The sequence below is a fragment of the Sturnira hondurensis genome, unplaced genomic scaffold (genome assembly GCF_014824575.4).
Source record: "Sturnira hondurensis isolate 20B ecotype Veracruz unplaced genomic scaffold, ASM1482457v3 Scaffold0019996, whole genome shotgun sequence".
In the NCBI taxonomy this organism is placed as follows: Eukaryota; Metazoa; Chordata; class Mammalia; order Chiroptera; family Phyllostomidae; genus Sturnira; species Sturnira hondurensis.
Window position 1 is genome coordinate 391,709 of NW_028092627.1, and position 20,926 is coordinate 412,634.

Consider the following 20,926-nt stretch of genomic DNA (forward strand, 5'->3'; position numbering starts at 1 on the left):
CCTATAGTTGTTCATAGTAATTTCTTACAATCCTTTGTATTTCTATGGTATCAGTTGTAATCCTACCACTTTCATTTTGGATTTTATTTATTTAGGTCCTCTCTCTTATTTTCTTGATGAGTCTACTTAAAGGCTTGTTGATTTTGTTTATCTTTTCAAAGAACCAACTCCCATATTTATTGATCCTTAAAATAGTTCTTTTAATCTCTATGTCATTTAATTCTGGTCTAATTCTTGGTTGTTTCTTCCCATCTACTGGCTCTGGTTTCTGTTTGTTATTGTTCCTCCAGTTCTTGTACTTGTAGGGTTAGGTCACTTCTTTGAAATATTTGTATCTTTTTTAGGTGGGCCTGTATCACTATGAACTTCCCTTTCAGAACTGCCTTTGCTGTGTCCCGTAAGTTTGGGATTATTGTGAGTTCATTTTTGTTTGTTTCCAGAAACTTTCTGATTTCCTCCTTGATCTCATTCTTAACCCATTCATTGTTTAATAGCATGCTAATCAATCTCCAAAAGTTTGAGTGTTTTTGAATTTTTTTCTTGAAGTTGGTTTCTAGTTTCAGGTCATTGTGTTCTGAGAAGATGCTTGATATGATTTCAGTTGTCTTCAATTTGTTGAGGCTTATTTTGTTTCCTGTCATGTGGTCTATCATTGAAAATATTCCACTGTGCATTTGAAAAAAATGGGTATTTTTCTCTTTGGGATGAAAGGTTCTATATATATCAATTAAGTCCCTTTGATCTAGGGCATTATTCAATGCTGCAATATCCTTGTTGATATTTTGTTTGAAAGATCTATCCATTTTTGACAGCAGGGTGTTAATATCCTAGTATAAGTGTGTTGCTATCTATATCTTTCTTGAAGCCCTCCAAGATTTCCCTTATATATTTGGGTGCTCCTATGTTGGGTACATATATGTTTATAATGTGTATGTCTTCTTGATGAGTATTATGAAGTGTCTTTTGGGTCTCTTTTCATGGGCTTTGTTTTGAAGTCTATTTTTTTCTGATACAAGTATTGCTATGCTGGCTTTTTTTATTTTCCTGTCTATTTGGTTGGAATATTTCTTTCCAACCCTTCACTTTCAGTCAGTGTAGGTCTTTTGTTCTGAGTTTGGTGTCTTGTAGGCAGCATATGTGACAGTCATGTTTTCTTATCCATTCTCCACCCTATGTCTTCTTTTAAAAAAAAGATATTATTTATTTATATTAGACAGAGGTGGAGGGAAGGAGAAGGAGAGGGACAGAAACTTCAATGTATGGTTGTTTCACATGTGACCCCTACTGGGTACCTGATCTGGCCTGCAACCTAGGCATGTGCCCTGACTGGGAATCGAACCAATGACCCTTTGGTTCACAGGCCAGCACTCAATCCACTGAAGCACACCAGCCAGGGCTACCCTATGTTTTTTGATGAAGCATTTAATCCTTTTATATGTAAAGAATATTAATGATAAGTACATATTCATTGGCATTTACCCGCTTTGTACATGTGTTCCTCTCTCTCTCACTCTTTTCCTCCCCTTCTCAAAGCAGTCTCTTTAGCATATCTTGCAGTTCTGGTTTGGTGGAGCTGTGTTCTTTTAGCCTTCTTTTTCCTGGGAAACTCCTTATTTTACCTTCCATTTTAACTGAGAGCCTTGCTGGGTAGAATAGTCTTGATTGCAGGCCTTTGCTTTTCATTTCTTGGAGTATTTTTGCCATTTCACTCTGGCTTGTAGTATTTCTGTTGAGAAGTAAGGGGCTAGCCTTATCAGCTTTCCATTGTATGTTACTTCCTGTTTCTCTCTTGCTGTCTTTAAGATTCTTTGTCTTTCAATTTTGCCATTTTAATTATGTGTCTTGGAATGGGCCACTTTGGGTTCCTCTTGACTGGGACCCTCTGTACTTTCTGGATTTGTGTGACTATTTATCCCATCAAATTAGAGAAGTTTCCATTCTTATTTTTTTCTTTAAAAATATATTTTATTGATTATGTTATTACAGTTGTCCCATTTTCTTCCCTTCACTCCCTCCACCCTACACACTCCCTCCCATCCACATTCCCCCCTTTAGTTCATGTCCATGTGTCATAAGTTCTTTAGCTTCTATATTTCCTATGCTATTCTTACCCTCTTCCTGTCAATTTTCTACCTATCATCTACACTACTTATTCTCTGTACCTATTCCCTCTCTCTTCTCCTCCCACTCCCCTGTTGATAACCCTCCATGCGAGCTCCATTTCTGTGGTTTTGTCCCTGTTCTAGTTGTTTGCTTAGTTTGTTTTTGTTTTTGTTTTAGGTGTGGTTGTTAATAATTGTGAGTTTGCTGTCATTTTACTGTACATGTTTCTTATCTTCTGTTTCTTAGATAAGTCCCTTTAACATTTCATATAAAAAAAATAAGAGCTTGGTGATGATGAACTCCTTTAACTTGACCCCTTATCTGAGAAGCACTTTCTCTGTCCTTCCATTCTAAATGAAAACTCTGCTGGATAGAGCAATCTTGGATATAGATTCTTGCCTTTCATGACTTGGAATACTTCTTTCCAGCCCCTTCTTGTCTGTAAGGTCTCTTCTGAGAAATCAGCTGACAATCTGATGGGAACTCCTTTGTAAGTAACTTGTCTCCTTATCTCTTGCTGCTTCTAAGATTCTATCCTTCATTTTAATCTGGGGTAATGTGATTATGTTGTGTGCCTTGGTGTGTTCCTCCTTGGGTCCAACTTCTTTGGGACTCTCTGAGCTTCCTGGATTTCCTGGAAGTCCCTTTCCTTTGCCAGATTTAGGAAGTTCACCTTCATTATTTGTTCAAATAAGTTTTCAATTTCTTTCTCTTCCTCTTCTCCTTCTGGTACCCCTATAACTAGGAAGTTGGAATGTTTAAAGATGTCCTGGAGGTTCCTAAGCCTCTCCTCATTTTTTTGAATTCTTGTTTCTTTATTCTTTTCTGTTTGGTTGTTTCTTTCTTCCTTCTGGTCCACTCCACTGACTTGAGTCCCAGTTTCCTTCCCATCACTATTGGTTCTCTGTACAATTTCTTTTATTTCACTTAGCATAGCCTTCATGTTTTCATCTAATTTGCAACCAAATTCAACCAATTCTGTGAGCATCCTGATTACCAGTGTTTTGAACTGTGCATCTGATAGGTTGGCTATCTCTTCATCGCTTACTTGTATTTTTTCTGGGGCTTTGACCTGTTCTTCCATTTGGGCCATTTTTTTTTGTCTTGACGCACCTGTTACATAGTGAGGGGCGGAGTCCTAGGTGTTCACCAGGGCAGGGCAACCCGTTCCCTGCACTGTGACACTGTATGTGGGGGAGGGGCCAGGGAGAAAACAGTGGCACTTGCTCTGCTCTCTGCCAGTTTTCAGTCACTTCTGCCACTTCCCCAAGCAAACTGGGCCCTTCTGGTGCTGATTCCCAATGTGAGTGGGTTTGTGTACATTCTAGGAGGACCCTGTGGGTCTCTCCAACAAACTCTCCTGTGGGGCTGGAAGTTTCCCCCGCTGCTGCCTTAACCTCCACAGGTGTTTTAAATCGGTGTTTAGAGGCTTTATTCCCCCTTGCTGGGACCCTGGGTTGCACAGTCTGTCTGGTGCCCCAGTTTTGCCTGGTCTATCTGTGAGCAAATGTGAGACTGCCTCATCCACTAGCTGCCCTGTGCACCGGGCCCCTCCACAATCCACTGCCTTGCTGTGTCCACCCACTGCTGCCTTGCGGCCTGGCGTCTGCCATCCTCTTCTTTGCTGTGACCCCTCTCCACCCAGCTGCCCTACTTTCCCCCTCCTATAATTCCAGATGAATGTGTGTACTTTAACTCCTTGGTTTTCGGACTTTCATGCAGTTCAATTTTCTGTCAGTACTGGTTGTTTTTGCTTCTGAATTTTTGTTGTCCTTCTTTTGGTTGGGCGAGGAGACACAGTATGTCTACCTACACCTCCATCTTGGACAGAAAATTTTTAATTAATTTATTTATTTATTTTTAGAGAGAGGGGAAGGTAGGGAGAGAAACATCAATGTGTGGTTGCCTCTTGCACACCCCACATGGGGGACATGGCTTGCAACCCACGCATGCGCCCTGACTGGAAATCAAACTGGCAACCCTTTGTTTTGCAAAGTAGCACTCAATCCACTGACCTACACCAGCCATGGCTGTATTTTACATTTTTAAAGAGGCTAAATCTTCAAAAGAAATCTAATATACTTCCTACTCCCAAAGGAAAAACTGTCAAAATTGATTCCCATTTCTGTTTATTGGCAGCCATTGTTTGGAAATAAACATACTGCAGTTCCTTGAGGGTAAGGGAAGATAGGGGAGTTGTCATTAGAGTATCTCGTGAAAAAAACCAAAACAACAAAAACAGAGTTTTAATTGATTGAAGCTTAGTACCAAAATGTGCTGCACATGGGTACTTAAGCAGCTAATGTTTTCTTATACACTAGTGTCAAGGCAGATCATTATGCTTCCAGACATGGTTCTGGCTTCAGTAGTTCTGCCTCAGGCCAGGTGCAGTGTGTGGGTTCTTGACTTTATGTAGGAAAGATTTCGCAACAGGAGTCCAGATTACTATGAAAATTTGTTTATTAATGCTGGGGACAGCGAAACAAGGAAGGGCTTGCCATAGAGGAAGCAACAGAAGAGCCTAGGATGGGCTGCCTTAGCTCACTGGGAAGACTGAGAAAATGGGTCTTTGGGGACAGGTTCAGGAGATTGGTCCAGGGCAAGATGCCAGCTGCCCATTGCATTAGCATTTAGGAGATGTGCACCCATGAAAAAAAATAGTGGGGGAAGAAGAAGGGAATAGTTCAGTCTGCTCCCCATTTGGAGAGGTTATGAACTAGGTCCTTTTCTTGAGGCTTTTATGTGTTTCTTATAGACAGGTGGGAATCTTAGGAGAGGTCTCAGGGAAGGGTTTCAGCAGAATATTTATGAGTTTTCCAGGTGTGCCCTTTCAGGGTCATGGTTTTCATTAATGTGTTAGTGTCAGATCAGGGGGTCTTTAGTTATTGTAGTGGGTCCTAGCATCACCCACCTGGTTTTGCTGCTTTTCTGGGCCTGGAGCTGAAATACAACTGAGGCCTAGATGTTATGTCTAGGGAGGTATCTGGTTGTAATTTGCTTGGCCAGTTTGTTGAGCAGTCTGTCTCAATTATCCTATTCTACTTGCCAAGGAATTTTCTTAACTTCATACTATCCTGTCTCAATTACAGATCTTTACCAATGAGCATCATGCCAGTTTAGGACACCATTTTTAAAAATGGCCTCAGTGAACTGGACAAAGAGCATGGGGACAAAGATGGTATAGAACCCAGACATCATACCAGATGAAGAAAGGATATTTAGCCTAGAGAAGAAAACTTTTGCCTTCAAATAAAACCTTCTTCATAGGATTGCCATGGAAATTAAAAGAGAGATTCTTTTTTTTTAAGTGTGATAATAGTATTATGGCTAAAGGAAACTGTCCTTATGTTTTAGAGATGAATACTGCCATATTTATGATTGAAATGCTATAATGTCCATAATAGATAAGAAAATATTCCAGTCTTCCGGCCAAGATGAAGGAGTAGGTGGAAACACTGTGCCTCCTCCCACAACTAAATTTAAAGACAGTGAAGTTTTAGAAACAAAAACACAGCCAAAACAGTGAAAATTGAACTGTACAGAAGTCCGACAACAACAAACCACTCAGCCAGACTGGTGAGAGGGGTGGAGTCAGCAGCGGAGCTGGTTGGGCTGGAAAGATCACGGAGGCAGAGGCGGTTGGTCGATCCCAGGCGTGGGGTGGTGACAGGCAGACCCAGTAAGGGCACAGGGCAGCTGGCTGACTGCGGTGACACATTCGCACACAGATAAACCAAGCGAAGGTGTGAACAGTGAGACAGACTGCTTAGGCTAGGGCCCCAGCGACCGGAATTAGAGCCTGAAAGCACCAACTGGAAAGACTTTCTCAGAGTCAAGGGGCCAGGAGAGGCTCCCAGGCTCACAGAGAGTTTGTTGGAGAGACCCACAGGGTCCTGGAGAGTACACGGGCCCACACCCCCAGGAACCAGCACCAGAGGGGCCCAATTTGCTTGTGGGAAGCTGCAGAGGGGACAGAAATCTGAGAGAGAGCAGAGCGGAACAAAGCGCCGTTTGTTTTTCACTCTCTGATCCCGCCCCCACATACAGCGTCATAACCCAGCAACTGGGTTGCCTGACCCTGGTGAACACCTAAGGCTCTGCCCCTCAAACATAACAGGCTCAAACAGACCAAACATTATGACTCAAGAACCACTCAAAGCTCCAAAGCCTATAATTCTAAGCGAACAAGAAATAGCCAACCTTTCAGATGCACAGTTCAAAACACTGGTGATCAGGATGCTCACAGAACTGGTTGATTTTAGCCACAAATTAGAGGAATATATGAAGGCTAAACTGATTGAAATGAAGGGAAATGCACAGGAAACCAATAGTGATGGAAAGGAAACTGGGACTCAAATCAATGGAATGGACCAGAAGGAAGGAAGAAATGACCAAACAGAAAAAAAGTGAAGTTACAAGAATTCAAAAAAATGAGGAGAGGCTTAGGAACCTCCAGGACATCTTTAAACGTTCCAAAATCCAAATTATAGGAGTACCAGAAGGGGAAAAGAAACAGCCACGAGTGGAAAACTTATTTGAACAAGTAATAAAGGAGAACCTCCCCAGTCTGGCAAAGGAAATAGACTTCCAGGAAATCCAGGAAGCTCAGAGAGTCCCAAAGAAGTTGGACCCAAGGAGGAACACACCAAGGCACATCATAATTACATTAGCCAAGATTAAAATGAAGGAGAGAATCCTAGAAGCAGCAAGAGATAAGGGGACAGTCACCTACAAAGGAGTTCCCATCAGATTGTCAGCTGATTTCTCAAAAGAGACCTTACAGGCAAGAAGGGGCTGGAAAGAAGTATTCCAAGTCATGAAAGGCAAGAATCTACATCCAACATTGCTCTATCCAGCAAAGCTTTCATTTAGAATGGAAAGGCAGCTGGAGTGCTTCTCAGATAAGGTCAAATTCAAGGAGTTCATCATCACCAAGCCCTTATTATATAAAATGTTAAAGGGACTTACCTAAGAAAAAGAAGATAAAAATATGAACAGTGAAAGGACAGCAAACTCACAATTATTAATAACCACACCTAAAACAAAAGCAAACTAAGAGGACAGCTAGATCAGGAGTGAAAACATAGAAATGGAGATCACATGGAGGGTTATCAACAGGGGAGTAGGAGGAGGAGAAGAGGGGAGAAGGTACAGAGAATAAGTAGCATAGACAGTAGGTAGAAAATAGACATTGGGGATGGCAGGAATACTATGGCAAATACAGAATCTAAAGAACTTGTGAGACATAGAACAAACACTCCAAAAATTTATATGGAACCATAAAAGACCCCTAATAGCAGCTGCAATGTTAAGAAAGAAGAACAAAGTAGGAGGGATCACAATACCTGATATCAAAATGCATTACCAGGACACTGTAATCAAAACAGCCTGGTACTGGCATAAAAACAGGCACATAGACCAATGGAACAGAATAGAGAACCTAGAAATAAACCCAACTCTCTATAGTCAATTAATATTCTACAAAGGGGGCAGTAACATAAAATGGAGTAAAGATAGCCTCTTCAACAAATGGTGTTGGGAGAACTGGACAGCTACCTACAAAAAAATGAAACTTGAGTACCAACTTACACCATACACCAAAATAAATTCAAGGTGGATACAAGACTTAAATATAAGCCATGACACTATTAAAGTCCTAGAGGAGAACATTGGCAGGAAAATCTCAGATATTTCATGCAGCAACATTTTTACTGATATGTCCCCTAGAGCAAGGAATATAAAGGAAATAACAAACAAATGGGATCTCATCAAACTTAAAAGCTTCTGCATGGCTAAGGAAAACAGTATCAAGATAAAAAGAGAAGCAACTTTTTGGGAAAACATATTTGCCAATGGTACCTCAGACAAAGGTTTAATCTCCAAAATATACAAAGAACTCACTCGACTCCACTCAAAGAAGATGACCAACCCAATTAAAAAATGGGCAAAGGACTTGAACAGACACTTCTGCAAGGAGGACACACAGAGGATCCAGAGACACATGAAGAGATGCTCAATATCGATTGCTATCAGAGAGATGCAAATTAAAGCCACAATGAGATACCACTTTACACTGGTGAGAATGGCTATCATAAACAAAGCAATAAACAAGAAATGTTGGAGAGGGCATGGGGAAAAGGGGACTCTGGTCCACTGTTGGTGGAATTGCAGACTGGTACAACCATTATGGAAAAATCCAGTATGGAATTTTCTCAGAAAACTAAAATTGGACCTGCCTTTTGAGCCAGCAATTCCACTGCTAGGATTGTATCCTAAGAACCCTAAAACACCAATCCCAAAGAACATATGCACCCCAATGTTCATAGCAGCACAATTTACAATAGCCAAGAGTTGGAAGCAACCTAGCTGCCTTTCAGTAAATGAATGGATCAAAAAACTATGGTATATATACACAATGAAATTTTATGCTCCAGAAAGGAAGAAGGACCTCCTACCTTTTGCAACATCATGGATGGAACTGGAAAGCATTATGCTGAGTGAAATAAGCCAGGTGTTGAAGGACAAATACCATATGATCTCACCTCTAACAGGAAGCTAAACAACAAAAAAACAAGCAAGCAAAATATAACCAAAGACACTGAAATAGAGAACAGCCTGACAGTGACCAGAAGGGAGAGGGGAGGGAATTTCAGGGAAAATAGGGGAGGGATTTAGAGGAACATATATAAAGGATACATGGACAACAACTGAGAAGGGTGAAAATGGGAGAGAGGGGGGAGCACAGGGGTGGGATGGGATGGGAGTAATAGACAGAAAACTGTACTTGAAAAATAATTAAATTTAAAAAGTATTTTAAAAAAACTTGTGATACATGGACATGAACGAAAGGTGGGGAATGGTGGTTGAGGGCTGTGCAGGGTGGAGGGGAGTGAAGGGAGGAATGGGAGAACTGTAATGGCATAATTAATTAAATATATTAAAAATAAATTAATTAATATTAAAAGAAGAAAATATTCCATAACAACAGAAATTTGTTGTTAAGAGTAAGCAATGAGTATATGGGATCTTATTGTATTTGTCTCTATTTTTGTGTGTGTTTAAAAATGTTTACAATAGAAAGTTAAAAATAAAATATTTTTTAAAAATGGATGGAGCAAATATAGCAAAAAATTTTAATTTTATATTCAGCAATGATATAACATTATATTAATGTTAAATGTTAGATTATTAAATTATTAGTTAAACTTGTTTTCTCTCTTTTTTGTATGTATGTAGGTTTTAAAATAAAAGTTTTACAAAACAATTCAATGAGGAAACATTTGAAGTCACTTGGCACAATGCCTGATACATTGTAAGTGCTTAAATGTCAGTGGACTTTTCCTTTCTCCCCAAATATTGGCATGGAAGTGAAGCAGGCTTAGTTTGTAGCTCCAAAAGGCTGAGCAAGAGCCAACAGTAGGAGCTTTTGGGAAGCAGGTTTTGTTATTTTTAAATTTTTTAACAAGTGGAATTGTTCAGCAATGAAACCTGAAGTTTCACATCAACAGAGTGTCCACTGCTAGGAATATTTGAGCAAAGGCTGCTTATTTCAAGGATGTTACAGAAGTGATTTTTTAATTAAGACACAATTTAATAGCATCAAGAGGGGCCTCTCAGGTGACCTGTTAAATTCCTTCCATCTCTGAAATATTAGGGTTCAATGCAAATGACTGAAATGCCTAGCGCTTTTTCTTCCCCTCCTAGAAGCTGGTCACTGTCTAGGCATAGAGGGGCACAGGAAGGACCAAAGAACTCTCCCTCTCATTTTCCTCTGTCCTGTTTGTTCTTCACACAAATAAAAGATAAGGACACAGAGGGGAAGGTAGGTGTGAAAGGGCTCACAAAGGAAGCTTCAGAATCCCCAGTCTGAAGGTCTTGGTGAGGCAAAAGCGTGATATCTGTACCAAGCTGCAATGGGTCTCTTCAGGCCTTTTTGATTCTCATGGTCCCCTGGTATCTCTGGGCCATGAGATCCCAGCAAGAAAGCAAGAAGAGAGTCAATACATTTAAATCCTGGCTCGTGGGGCTAGGATAGACCTCAGGAAATCATCAGGGTAAGTTCCCTACATTTGGGAAGATGAAGCATTACTATTTCTCCCACTTCATACGTGAAGAAACTGAGTCTCAATATGGTGAAGTGATATGCACAAAGTGACAGAACTTTTAAAGTATGGGTGTGTATTGGAAATGATCATCAAGGAGAGACAAAAGCCACATCTCCAATCCCAATGTGGTATATTCTTCCCGCTCTAGCATGAATCCATTATTAGCATTTGAAAATACCATCAAAGCCCCAATTTAGCTCCCCCAACTCCAGCATCTCCCTGGTCCCATGTAGTACATAAATCTGTTCATTTATACTAAAGAGCTTCCTGCAAATTAAGAAGCTAGGGGTACAGGTGGAGAGGTTGAGTTAAATAGGAACACCACATATTTGCCAATAGAAAATGACATTAAGTGATCAAAAGGGGGTAAAAGGCACACTGAACTAATGGGAAGCCCAAGATTCTAAGCTGAGTTTCCTCAGGCCAGCATGGTCATAATACCCAGCAGAGTCCTCATGAGAAGGACCAAGGATAGGTCCGTGAGAGGTACTGGGAGTCGAGAGCAACTTCATCTTATATTTCTCCTCTCATGACATCTAGTGGGCATCAGGTCAGCAGTGGTGAGCTGCCTTGGCCAGGACCCCTGTCAGAAAGTAGATGGTAGGAGTCCTCCTGGTGCCAGCCCTCTGTCTTTCCACCTCTAAGCCTGCAGCCTTGAAAGCCCCACTGATTTGCATAGCTTTGGCAGCACTGGAGTGTGAGTTTGCCTGGGGAGTTATTCTCTGGGTGAGGGCGGTGGCAGCACAAGAATGAAGAACCGTTCCAGCAGGATTTTTCACTTCTGCCTGGTAAACAATACGAAGAGCATTCAGCAATGAGGGTGAACCTCTCCCATTTCTGGACTACTTCTCTCACAAGGTCCACTCCCAGTATAACCCAGTAAGGCTTCCAGTGATACTTTATGGCCACTTGGCAACTTCCTGGCACTTCCTTGGATGGCAATTATTAAAGTCACCAGTACCTTGGAAACACTCCTGGGCAGCCAGCCACCAGGGCAAACCAAGGGACTTCCCAGTGCAGTCATTTAAACCAGTCCAAACAGTTTTTTCCAGGACTCCACAACACACCATGCCTACCTATTTTGTCCTCCTAAGAACTAGGAGATATTGCCTAGTGATCAGAATTTTGTATAGACACTACATGGTAAACTGATCTTGAGGGTGACTTCAGCAGCTATTTCACACTGAACTTTGGACAAGTGGCTTAATCTCTGTAGCCTTCAATTTCCATTAATTATTAAAACAAGAAGTTTCTGTCTGTATTCCTGCTATCTTATGCACAGGAGTGAGAAACCATGAGGACCCCAAGGATGACCCTGATGCCAAATGAAGAGCAGGGCACAAAAGGATCTGTGACAGACTGTAGGAGAGCACTGGGAGAGCTGGGAAACTTGAGTTTCAGTTCTCCACTAGCTGAGAGTCCTTGGTCAAGTCACTTTACTTCTAGGGGTATAGATAACCGTAGCAAAAATGCAGCATGGATACAAGCCATGCCCAGGAAAGATGTCACAAATGGATCCCTGCACCCTTTTCTTTTTCCTAAACTCAGTGCTCAGTGAATCACTAGTGATCAGGATTAGCTCTCCTGTAGAAACCCATTTACTCTCTCAGGACAAGATGTTCTCTCAGGTTCCCTCTACTTCTCTCAGGTCTATGGATTTGGAGATTTTCATGATTTAAAGCAGAGTAAACATGACTAATCTCAGGGCTTCCTTGAGACCTCATGGCCTATGTGAGCATCCTGATGACTTTTCCACATGTGCAGTCATGAGATGGAACCCCTAGGCCTTGTTCTTCAGTACCTTCCCACAGATATCAAGAGCCTGGGGCCATGCCATGGAGGACAGATACTCCCAGCTCCCCTCTGAAATTTGTCATGTCAACCTTTAATCAGTGAAACAGTCCTCACCAAGGTCTTCACATTTTTTAAGGAAATACAATCCTCATTTCTTCTCATCTGAGCTATAGGTGGGCCTCTTGGGGATTCCCTGCATTGCCCCCTTATCTCTTGCCAGATATACACTGATGCTGTAGTCATCACTACAACTGCCCAGGATGCTTTCCCATGGTCAGGGGCTAACGTGAAGAAGCATCCTGGGCAATCATGCCAGGTCCCAGGAAAAGAGGTCAGCGAGTCAGGCTAGGGTGGCAAATATGGGGCCAGAGGAGCCAGGTTCCCCACTAAAGTTTCAACTCACAGTACTCTGACCCTGGAAAAACAACAACAACAAAAAAAACACCTTTAAAAAAACTTTGTTGAATAAATCCAGGGTTGTGGTTTCACCCAATGCATATATCTCAGAGAAGCACCTCAGGTGCTATTTTTCTATCAGAATATTTTTGTGTCTGAGGGGAGCACAGAGATTCCTGGCATTGTGCATGCCATTTATAGGTGAGGAAACTGAGTTCCACAGAGAAGTGAGGTGCTAAAGGTCATGCAGGCAACAAATAGCAAAGCAGGAACAAGTCTCTAGAGCTCCATGTCTAGACTTGACTCTCAACATAACAGCCCACAGCACCCTTTCACAGTCAACTTCAGACTAGCACTCTCTCCACCCCTCACCCAAACTTGAAAGAGGAAGAGGTTCAAAGTGGTTCAAGATCAGTAAGAGACCAAGAGCTTGTATTCTCACTCTCTTTCCAGAGTAGAGTGAAGCAAGGTGAAAAAGGGTGGGGAAGAAGGTCAGGAGAGCTACTAGAGGAGGCATGTGGTCAGGCTCTGGTTCTCATGCAGGCATACAGATGTCCTCTGTGCAGCTCAGAGGGGCATGTGTATAGTAAGAAAGTTTAGATGAGAGATGTTATCTCACATTTGTAGAATAACTCATACTTCAAAAAGCTGCCTAGGTATATTCTCCTTTAATTTATTCCTCACAACTCCTTTATAAATAAGGAAACTGAGGCTGGGTCATAGCACCAGAGCTGGAGGGAAAGAACTCAAATTTTAATGATCTGGCTCCTGGGAAAATGTGCTTGCTAACATGCATGGGTTATGATGACATGTACAGGGTTTCTTATTTTGCTTTGCAGTGTACTTTCATATCCTCAGTGTACTTTTCATAATCCTCACCCGATGTGTGAGATTTACAGGGCCAGAACTACAGAACTCCTGTTTTGCCAGAGATGTCACACAGCCATCTTCTGACTCTAGACACTGTGTCCCTTCCCTCAATTGGTATAATGCTATCAGGGTCACGTCTTCCTCTCCTCTCTGGGGTCTGTGTTCCTGGGGCTGGAGGAGCCACTTCTGAGGGAACGGTGGTGGGAAAAGGGGAAGCTTTGTCCAAAAAAAAAACAACAAACCAAAACAAAGGATGGAGGACTTGCCTCTGGGGAAAGGGCTCCTAAAGAAACATTGGTTTCAAACCCTCACTGTGACCTTGGGAAAGTCATTCCCTTTTTCTGACCTTGATCTTTCCCCCCATAAAATAGGAGACTGGGAGTAGATCAGAGAATTTTAAAACATTTGGCAGCAAAACACTGTTTTCAAATAATAAGAATAATTAATAGCTGACATTTATTGAGCATTTACTATGCACCAAGCTCTGTAGTAAACATTTTATAAATATGACAGCATTTAATCCTCACAACAACCCTATGAGTAGGTGCTCTTATTAGTCCCATTATGCAGATGAGAAAAGGTGAGTCTCAGAAGGGTTAATCAACTTGCCCAAGGTTACTGATTAGTAAATCACTGAGTAGAAACTGATACCCATGCCCATTCACCAGCTACAGCTGTCCATACCACACCATGCTATCTCCAAAAACGTCATAGGGAGTTGATATTACAACTCAAGGGTTAAAAAGGACCTTTAGCTTTTCCAGAACTATAAATATCCTCTAGTCTCACTGACTCTTCCCATCTCAATATTGGGTCCTAGGAGGAGGTCATTGCTCCGTCAATTCTCTCCCCTTTTTTCTGCCATTACCTTACTTCCTGAGGAGTAAAGACAAATTTGAGTCAGGATGGACACCAGGAGATCACATTGGATTCAGGTGACATACACCTCCACCTGGGTGGGCCTTCAGTGGAGTGACCACTAAGCTTTGATAGCTGCTCCTGGAGTCCTTAGCTGAAGTATGCTTCTTGCTCCCAAATATAAATGAATATGACAGTGTGTTGACTGTGAGTGAATGAATTCACAGGCAGGTCTATTGAGGGGACAGCCTGTATTGATAATTGAGTTTCCCTGGATTAGCTGCTGGGTCATTGCCCCATCATGTGGACAGTTTGTCCTTCTGATAATAATACTAGCAAATAGCATTACTCTATGGGAGGCCCTATTCTAACTATGGAACAAATGTTGACTCTTTCAATCCTCACAGCAACCCTGGGAGATAGGTACCACGATTACGGCCATTTTACAGCCAGGAAACTGAGTAGCAAGGGTCTAAGCAATCCAAGATCACATGTATAACTAGTATAGAGAAGCTGGGATCTAGCCCCAAAGTCTATGGCCGTATTGACTGCACCTTGGTAAGCAGAGGAATAGGGGTGTCCTCCCAATACATTTAGAGGAACTGAGGAGTGCAGCAGTTCACATCAAAGTGTCTTACAAATTATAACTGGCATGTGCAAAGGATCAAAGTGTGTTCAGAGATCACAACATCTCTCAGAGTTAGAAGTGATTTTAGAGGCCCTCAAGTTCAGACCCTTCATCTAGTACACAAACTCAGGCCCAAAGATGGGAAACTGAGAGGACTTGTCCAAGAGCACAGATTAGTGGTATAGATGAATTCAGAATCCAGCTGTTATGACACCTCCTCAGCCAAACAAAAAAGTATAGACTGTCTCACCAATTTCACACTCACCAGAAGGAGGTAAGACAGAGCCCAAAACTAGAATTCACTCAATAGTTCTCATGAGCTCAAGCATCCTCAGGACACTGAGAGGTAAATTGAGTCCAGGAGCAGGAGGGGATAAAGACCCAGTTGGTTGATCCTCATACCCAGCCTAGCCAGACCACCAGCAGATCTCCAGGGTCTTCAGGTAGGTGGCAGGGAGCCAACTAAGTGCTGTTTCCCATTTAATAACTTTGAGCCAAAGCAGACTTTTGCTAGCTAGCTTAACCCCTTTTGTCCAGGCTTCCCTCCACAAGAAAACCTTAATCATTCTCATTTGAATTTCAAATGACCTCTCCCTTCTCCCCCGCTCTGTCCCAACAGGCTTTGAGGCAGGAATATGGAAATTCACCCAGAAATATGGAAATCACCTTCTTACGCAAATCAGATGTCCAGACCCTGTCATCATAGCCACCACTGAGTCTCCTTTCTTTTCGGCAACTGTCTCTGACTTCCAGCCTGAGCAGGCTTGGAAAGGGGTGGAGGGGTGTGTGTGTGTAATCCCCATGCTGGGGAGGCCTCACTGCAGGTAAGTAGGGTACCCCTAACCAAGGTGTCCAGCAGAATCCAGATCTGCCAGGCTGCCTGCTCGTACCTCTCTGGCAAACCTAAATTGGGTACACCTAAGTAAGGTGAACTGCTGTCCCCCACCCTGCTCTGGGCTAATCCAAGAATAGGCTAGATGGTGGTAGGAAAGTTCTGAAGTCTAGACAACACATAGCAATGCCCTTACTCTGGGGGCAGGAGAGGGACTACCTAGGGGTCTTTGGCGGTGCCAGTGGCAGGAGGTGAAAAGCACAGCATGAAACCTGTATGTAAAATGTCATGCAAATTAATATCTATTACTTTTTAAGTCAATAGCACTGGTGCTTTGGGGGAGATGCCTGCAGCTCAGTTTCCCATGCTCCTGGCTTTGTACAAAAGCTTGACCTCCCTCCCCGAGTCTCCCAGGTTCCTGCTGTTACCCATGGAGCACCCTCCCCCCACTTCCAGCACTGAGCACTAGTCCCTGGAGGTGCCAGGAGGGGACTTTGAAGTGTCCGTGGCTGAAGTCCCTTAGAAACGAAATTTAGCCTTTGTGGGCCTCTTCATTCTCTGGTCCTGGCCTTCCCTGCCAGGCTCTCCTCAGGCTCTAGTAAGGGGGAAACAGCCTCAGCTGGAATGACTGCATACAGCTTCCCTTTGAAGAACATTTAAGTTGATTCTTTTCCCCCTCTCTCAGACCAAAGGCTGTGGGGAGCAGGAATGAGAGAGAAGCTGGACCTAGCTTCTCCCCTCAGCAACTCCTCCTAAAGGTGGGTCATCCTAGGCAAATCCCTTGTTTGGGAGAATGATTTAAACTCAAGAAATCCACCATCAAAAGCTGTCTGAGACTCCAATTTCCATTTCCAGACACCTGTTTAGCCTTCCAAGCCCCCTCAGAGACCTAAGCCTGTCTTTGACAGAGCAACCTGGACCAGAAAGAAAGACTTCCAGTGGGTACACCCCTCAGCCTTTGAGAGGGCTGTGAGATGGGGACTTTGTGAGTGTGGGTCTAGTCTCTGTGTGTGTCTTGTAGGATGGGGTAGAACAAAATATAACTACATTTCATTGTAGTTAATGCCTGGATTTTGGCTGCTCCTGAAGACCCTAAAACACCCTAATTTTGTTACTGATTTTACTTTAAATTCTTTTTCCACTTATTTATCACTTTTACACACCAGGTGTTTATTGCCCTAATAGTTTCTTGAGGAAGAGGATGGACCCAAGACACCAGAGGCATTTATTCACAGCTGGGGAGGAGGGGGTGCTACAATTTTTGTGACTTAGTCAAGGGCTGAGGCCCAGGAAGCTGCAGTGGCCTGAGTCTCTGGATGTTCCTCAAAACCCAGTTTCTTAGCCTCTGTGTAGGTATTGTCACCACTATCAGCAAAGGATAGCCTGGGACCGTTTTTCCTAGTGGATCTCCTCTCATCACTCTAACAATGCCCACAATAGGAGTAGAAGGAATTTAAGGTCTTAAATTAGTCTGCAGGGAGATCATGGCAGAGCCTGATGTTTAAAGCTGTGTGACCCTGGGCAAATTGGTTTCTCATCCTGTGCCACAATTTCCTCATGGATAAAAATAGGAATTGTAAGAATAAAAAATGAGATGATGTATGTAAAGTTTTGGGTACATATACATGTGCCCAGGTATGGAGAGGAGGCTCCATGAATGTAAAATGCTCTTTCCCTCCTTTCTCCTGAGCCTATCAGATTTGTACAACTCTGAGTTTTAAGGCTATGCTGAGACCAGTGTGGTCAAAAGTTATATGGTTAGCTGCATAGGTATGTGGGGGTTGTTAGTTACATACCTGGGGTATTACATTTTGAAATGTGTGTTGGGTATATCCTTATCAACCACTCAATTGACAGCAACAAAAAAGCTGTCAGCCTACAAAATTAAGTAAAAGTAACAATAGGTAGGAAGTAAAAGGAATTGACAGAAAAGCTAATAGTACAGATATCTAGAAACAGCTTGGCTTCAGTCCTCTGAAGGGTGTAGAAGGAGCACTGGACAGGGGATTGGGAGCTTCCTCTGGTCCCTAGTGCTGTCATACTCTGAGGCCTTGAGCAGTTTTTCCTCCAACTATGCTTTAGCTAAAGGATAAGCAGAAAGAAATGGAAAAAAGACCTGCCCTGCCAGGTGTCTATCAACCAGGAGGTCTGTGTCTGCATCTGAAAATGCTCTCTTGTGCAGTCTGGGCCAGTGTGGATAGGAAAAGTCACCTTTATCAGCTCCCCTTCAACTTGTGCCTTTTGGGGAATTTACGTAATATAGAGGGTGCTCTCAGGGAGCTGGGGCTTTTTAGATCATCTTTGTTTATAGTTCCTTTAAACCCAGACACAAACCCCTTATTTCATGCACTACTGGGAAGGAGAATCTGCCTTTTAAAAATCCAAAGAAAGCCATAAAACCAAGTTGGTAACCACTGTGACTCATAATAAGCTCTTCTCCTCTTTAAAAAAATGAGTAATAATGACTTTCCAGGAAGTTTGGTTACTTTAATTTGCTACCTCTTTTTTCTTGCCCTTAAAAACATGCAGTGATTTGGCAATCACCTAAGTATGGGTGCTACCAGCCACTGAGCTGAGTCCTGTACATGAAAGACTAGGGTTGGAGAACTTCCAGACAACATGAACTTCACTGTCTTCATGGAGTTAAGGAGCCATACAGAATCATTTACTGAATAGTGAAAGGGAAAAAATCAACCTGTGGGGCTGACGCACTTGGCCTGAATGAAGGGGGGAAGGGCACCTCAGCTACCTGCAGCCGCAAAGCACTAAGCAGTGATGATCATTCTGTATACTACAGAATCACAGAATCCTAATGATGCCATTAGAGGTAATGATGATCACAGCTGCCACTGTGCTAAGGCCTTTAAACATAATCTCAGCTAACTCTCAACCCATTCCCAAAGATGTGCATAAATTGTTCCCCTTTTCAGAAGAGACAAGACTAAATTAACTTTTCAGATCATGCAACCAGTAAGTAGCAGGGCTGTGATTTTTATCCCAGGTTTTATATTCTAAATCCAATCTTCAAAGGTCATCTCTTCCCACCTTCTAAAGAGGCAAAGTGGCTGGTCTAAGGTCATATATTGAATTGGCAGTAACCCTGGGATGATAGTCAAATTCCAAAAGTTCCAGTTTATATCTGGATTATTTCTCCTTAGAACCTAGTCTGTACATAGTTCCCACAGTCCCAGATAGGAGGTCAGAACTTGCTTGGACTGTCAATAATACCTTAACCTTCCTAATCTCAACCTAGGATCTGAACTCCCTCCCTCTCCTGGTTCACCTTTCAGGGTTCTGTTCACCTTCTTACCCCCAACATAACTTGGTCATGTAACTAATAACAGAGCATGAGTTCCAGCCTGCTAAGTGTGGTCTTCTTCCCACATTAATATTCTCTTTAGCCATGTCCCCATGTATCTGGGGCAACATAACCTGCCCAAGTGAACAGAGTTGCTTCCAGCCCACCAGTAAGGGATGACCCAACTTCTTCTGAATCCTGGCTTCTAGAATTGAATTTTTTCCTAGAACAGTGTCAGAGCCTAAACTGTGCCTGTCTATCAGTCTCCAGTTGGACTGGGGTTTTTGAGATTGGAGAGAATTTTCTTCTCAACTAAGAGGAACAGGTGTCCCACCCCACAGAACCTTAGGAAAATATACTCTGATAATAATTCAACAGCAAAATGAATACAACTGACCCATATTCTCCTAGTTCAGCTGTCTGTATACATGAAGCAAATTATGAAGCCTGTAGCTCTACCTGTGCAAATAGATACTGTTTTAATATTAAATTGGGGACAGAAAAGTTTATGGTAAATGCATCTTGCAGATGCCCCACTCCCCAAGACCCCAATTATTTTTGTACCTTATCCCAAGTTTTTTAGTTTCAAGAGTGGAACTAGGCTGTACCTGAAGACCTATAAAAAGATTTTAGCTCTGAGGGACTCTGATTTCCTTCCACTTCTAATTTCTACATCTCCCATGATCCAGATGAAAGACCAATTGAAGCCTTATTGGGATGCTTGTAAAGGTATTTGGTGGTTGTTACAATTTATACTCATCTTTCTCTAAGTTATTTTTAATTATATAGAGTTTTCAAACCAAGGGTTGGACTATAAAGTTAAAAGCAGACAGGTATGAAACTTTCTTCTCAATTCTTCCCTGTCTTCTTTTTCTTCTTCATAAAGCAAAGTCATCTCCAGCCACCAAGTCTATTTACCACCCACATGCACAGGGTATCTTTGGTCATTTCCATGATTAGGACTATTGAGAAATCTGGGGTTAAAAGGCTGTAGTTCCACCCTGGCTGGTGCAGCTCAGTGGATTGAGTGTGGGCCTGCGAACCACACGATCGCGGTTCAATTCCCAGTCAGGGCACATGCCTGGGTTGTGGGCCAGTTCCCAGCAGGGGACACACCAGAGGCAATCATACATTGATATTTCTCTCCCTCTCTCCTTCCCTTCCCCTCTAAAGATAAATAAATAAATAAATCTTTTTAAAAAAGGCTGTAGTTTCCATCTACTAGACAAGTTCTGCCTTCTGTCGGTCAGTAGCAGTTGGGAACACAGCCTGCCACTTTTGGAGGTGTTGGAATTGTGCATCAAAAAGTGAAACTTCTCCCTAATTGTTCTGTTTTGTTTTTAAGAATCTGGCCTTTTTCTAGCCTAGTTTCAAAGGTTTTGTTCCACTGTAGACCAGTATGTACTGTTCAAAGGCTTCAGTGTCATATCCCATGTCTCAGAGAAGTCCTTCATTTCCTAGGCCCCAACTTTTGGATCTGATTGGCTAAAAGACCATAGAAGAGATACCACATGGTTTGAAGGTTTTTAACAGTTCTTTCCCACCAGCTGTTTTCCTGTACCCTTCCCCAGAAGAGAAGACCCTTACCTGTCTCCACTTGGCTGAGAGCACTACGAACATCTGTGGAATCTGCTACATCCCCACTCATCTTGATATCTACAGGGAAAACACAACTGATTTTAATAACAGGTCACAATTTTTCTTGCTATGACATATTTGGCTTTAATAGCAAAGATGAATGTGTAATTACAACAACCACCAGGCTTTCAACTTCCTAACTTCTGAATACCCAATTGTTAGAATATTCGTAAACTCTGGGCATGTATCCCCTCTTCCCATGCTTGGCTCCTTTTCCTTGCCTTTCTTTTTCCTTTCTCCCATGCTACTACAAGGTCTCTCACTTTTTGCATTATTTATCACCATTTCCTTCTATTACCAGGCACTGCTGGTAAAAATTTAACAAGGGGAGGGGTATTGTGGAGGTGGGGGAGATGCTTCCCATTCTAAGGCCTCATGTCATTTTGCATTTGGGGAATTTATTT

At 42.4% G+C, this 20,926-nt stretch overlaps 1 protein-coding gene across 2 annotated transcripts in view; it reads right to left on the reverse strand.

Annotated features, from left to right (window-relative positions):
* The window catches only part of POU2F3 (POU class 2 homeobox 3), a 118,953-nt gene that overhangs the window by 86,389 nt on the left and 11,638 nt on the right, over positions 1-20,926 (reverse strand). For both annotated transcript variants that reach the window (XM_037028547.1, XM_037028548.1), the window contains exon 2: positions 20,472-20,540. In XM_037028547.1, coding sequence (XP_036884442.1) covers positions 20,472-20,540 — 69 coding nt within the window. The remainder of the gene's footprint in view (positions 1-20,471; positions 20,541-20,926) is intronic.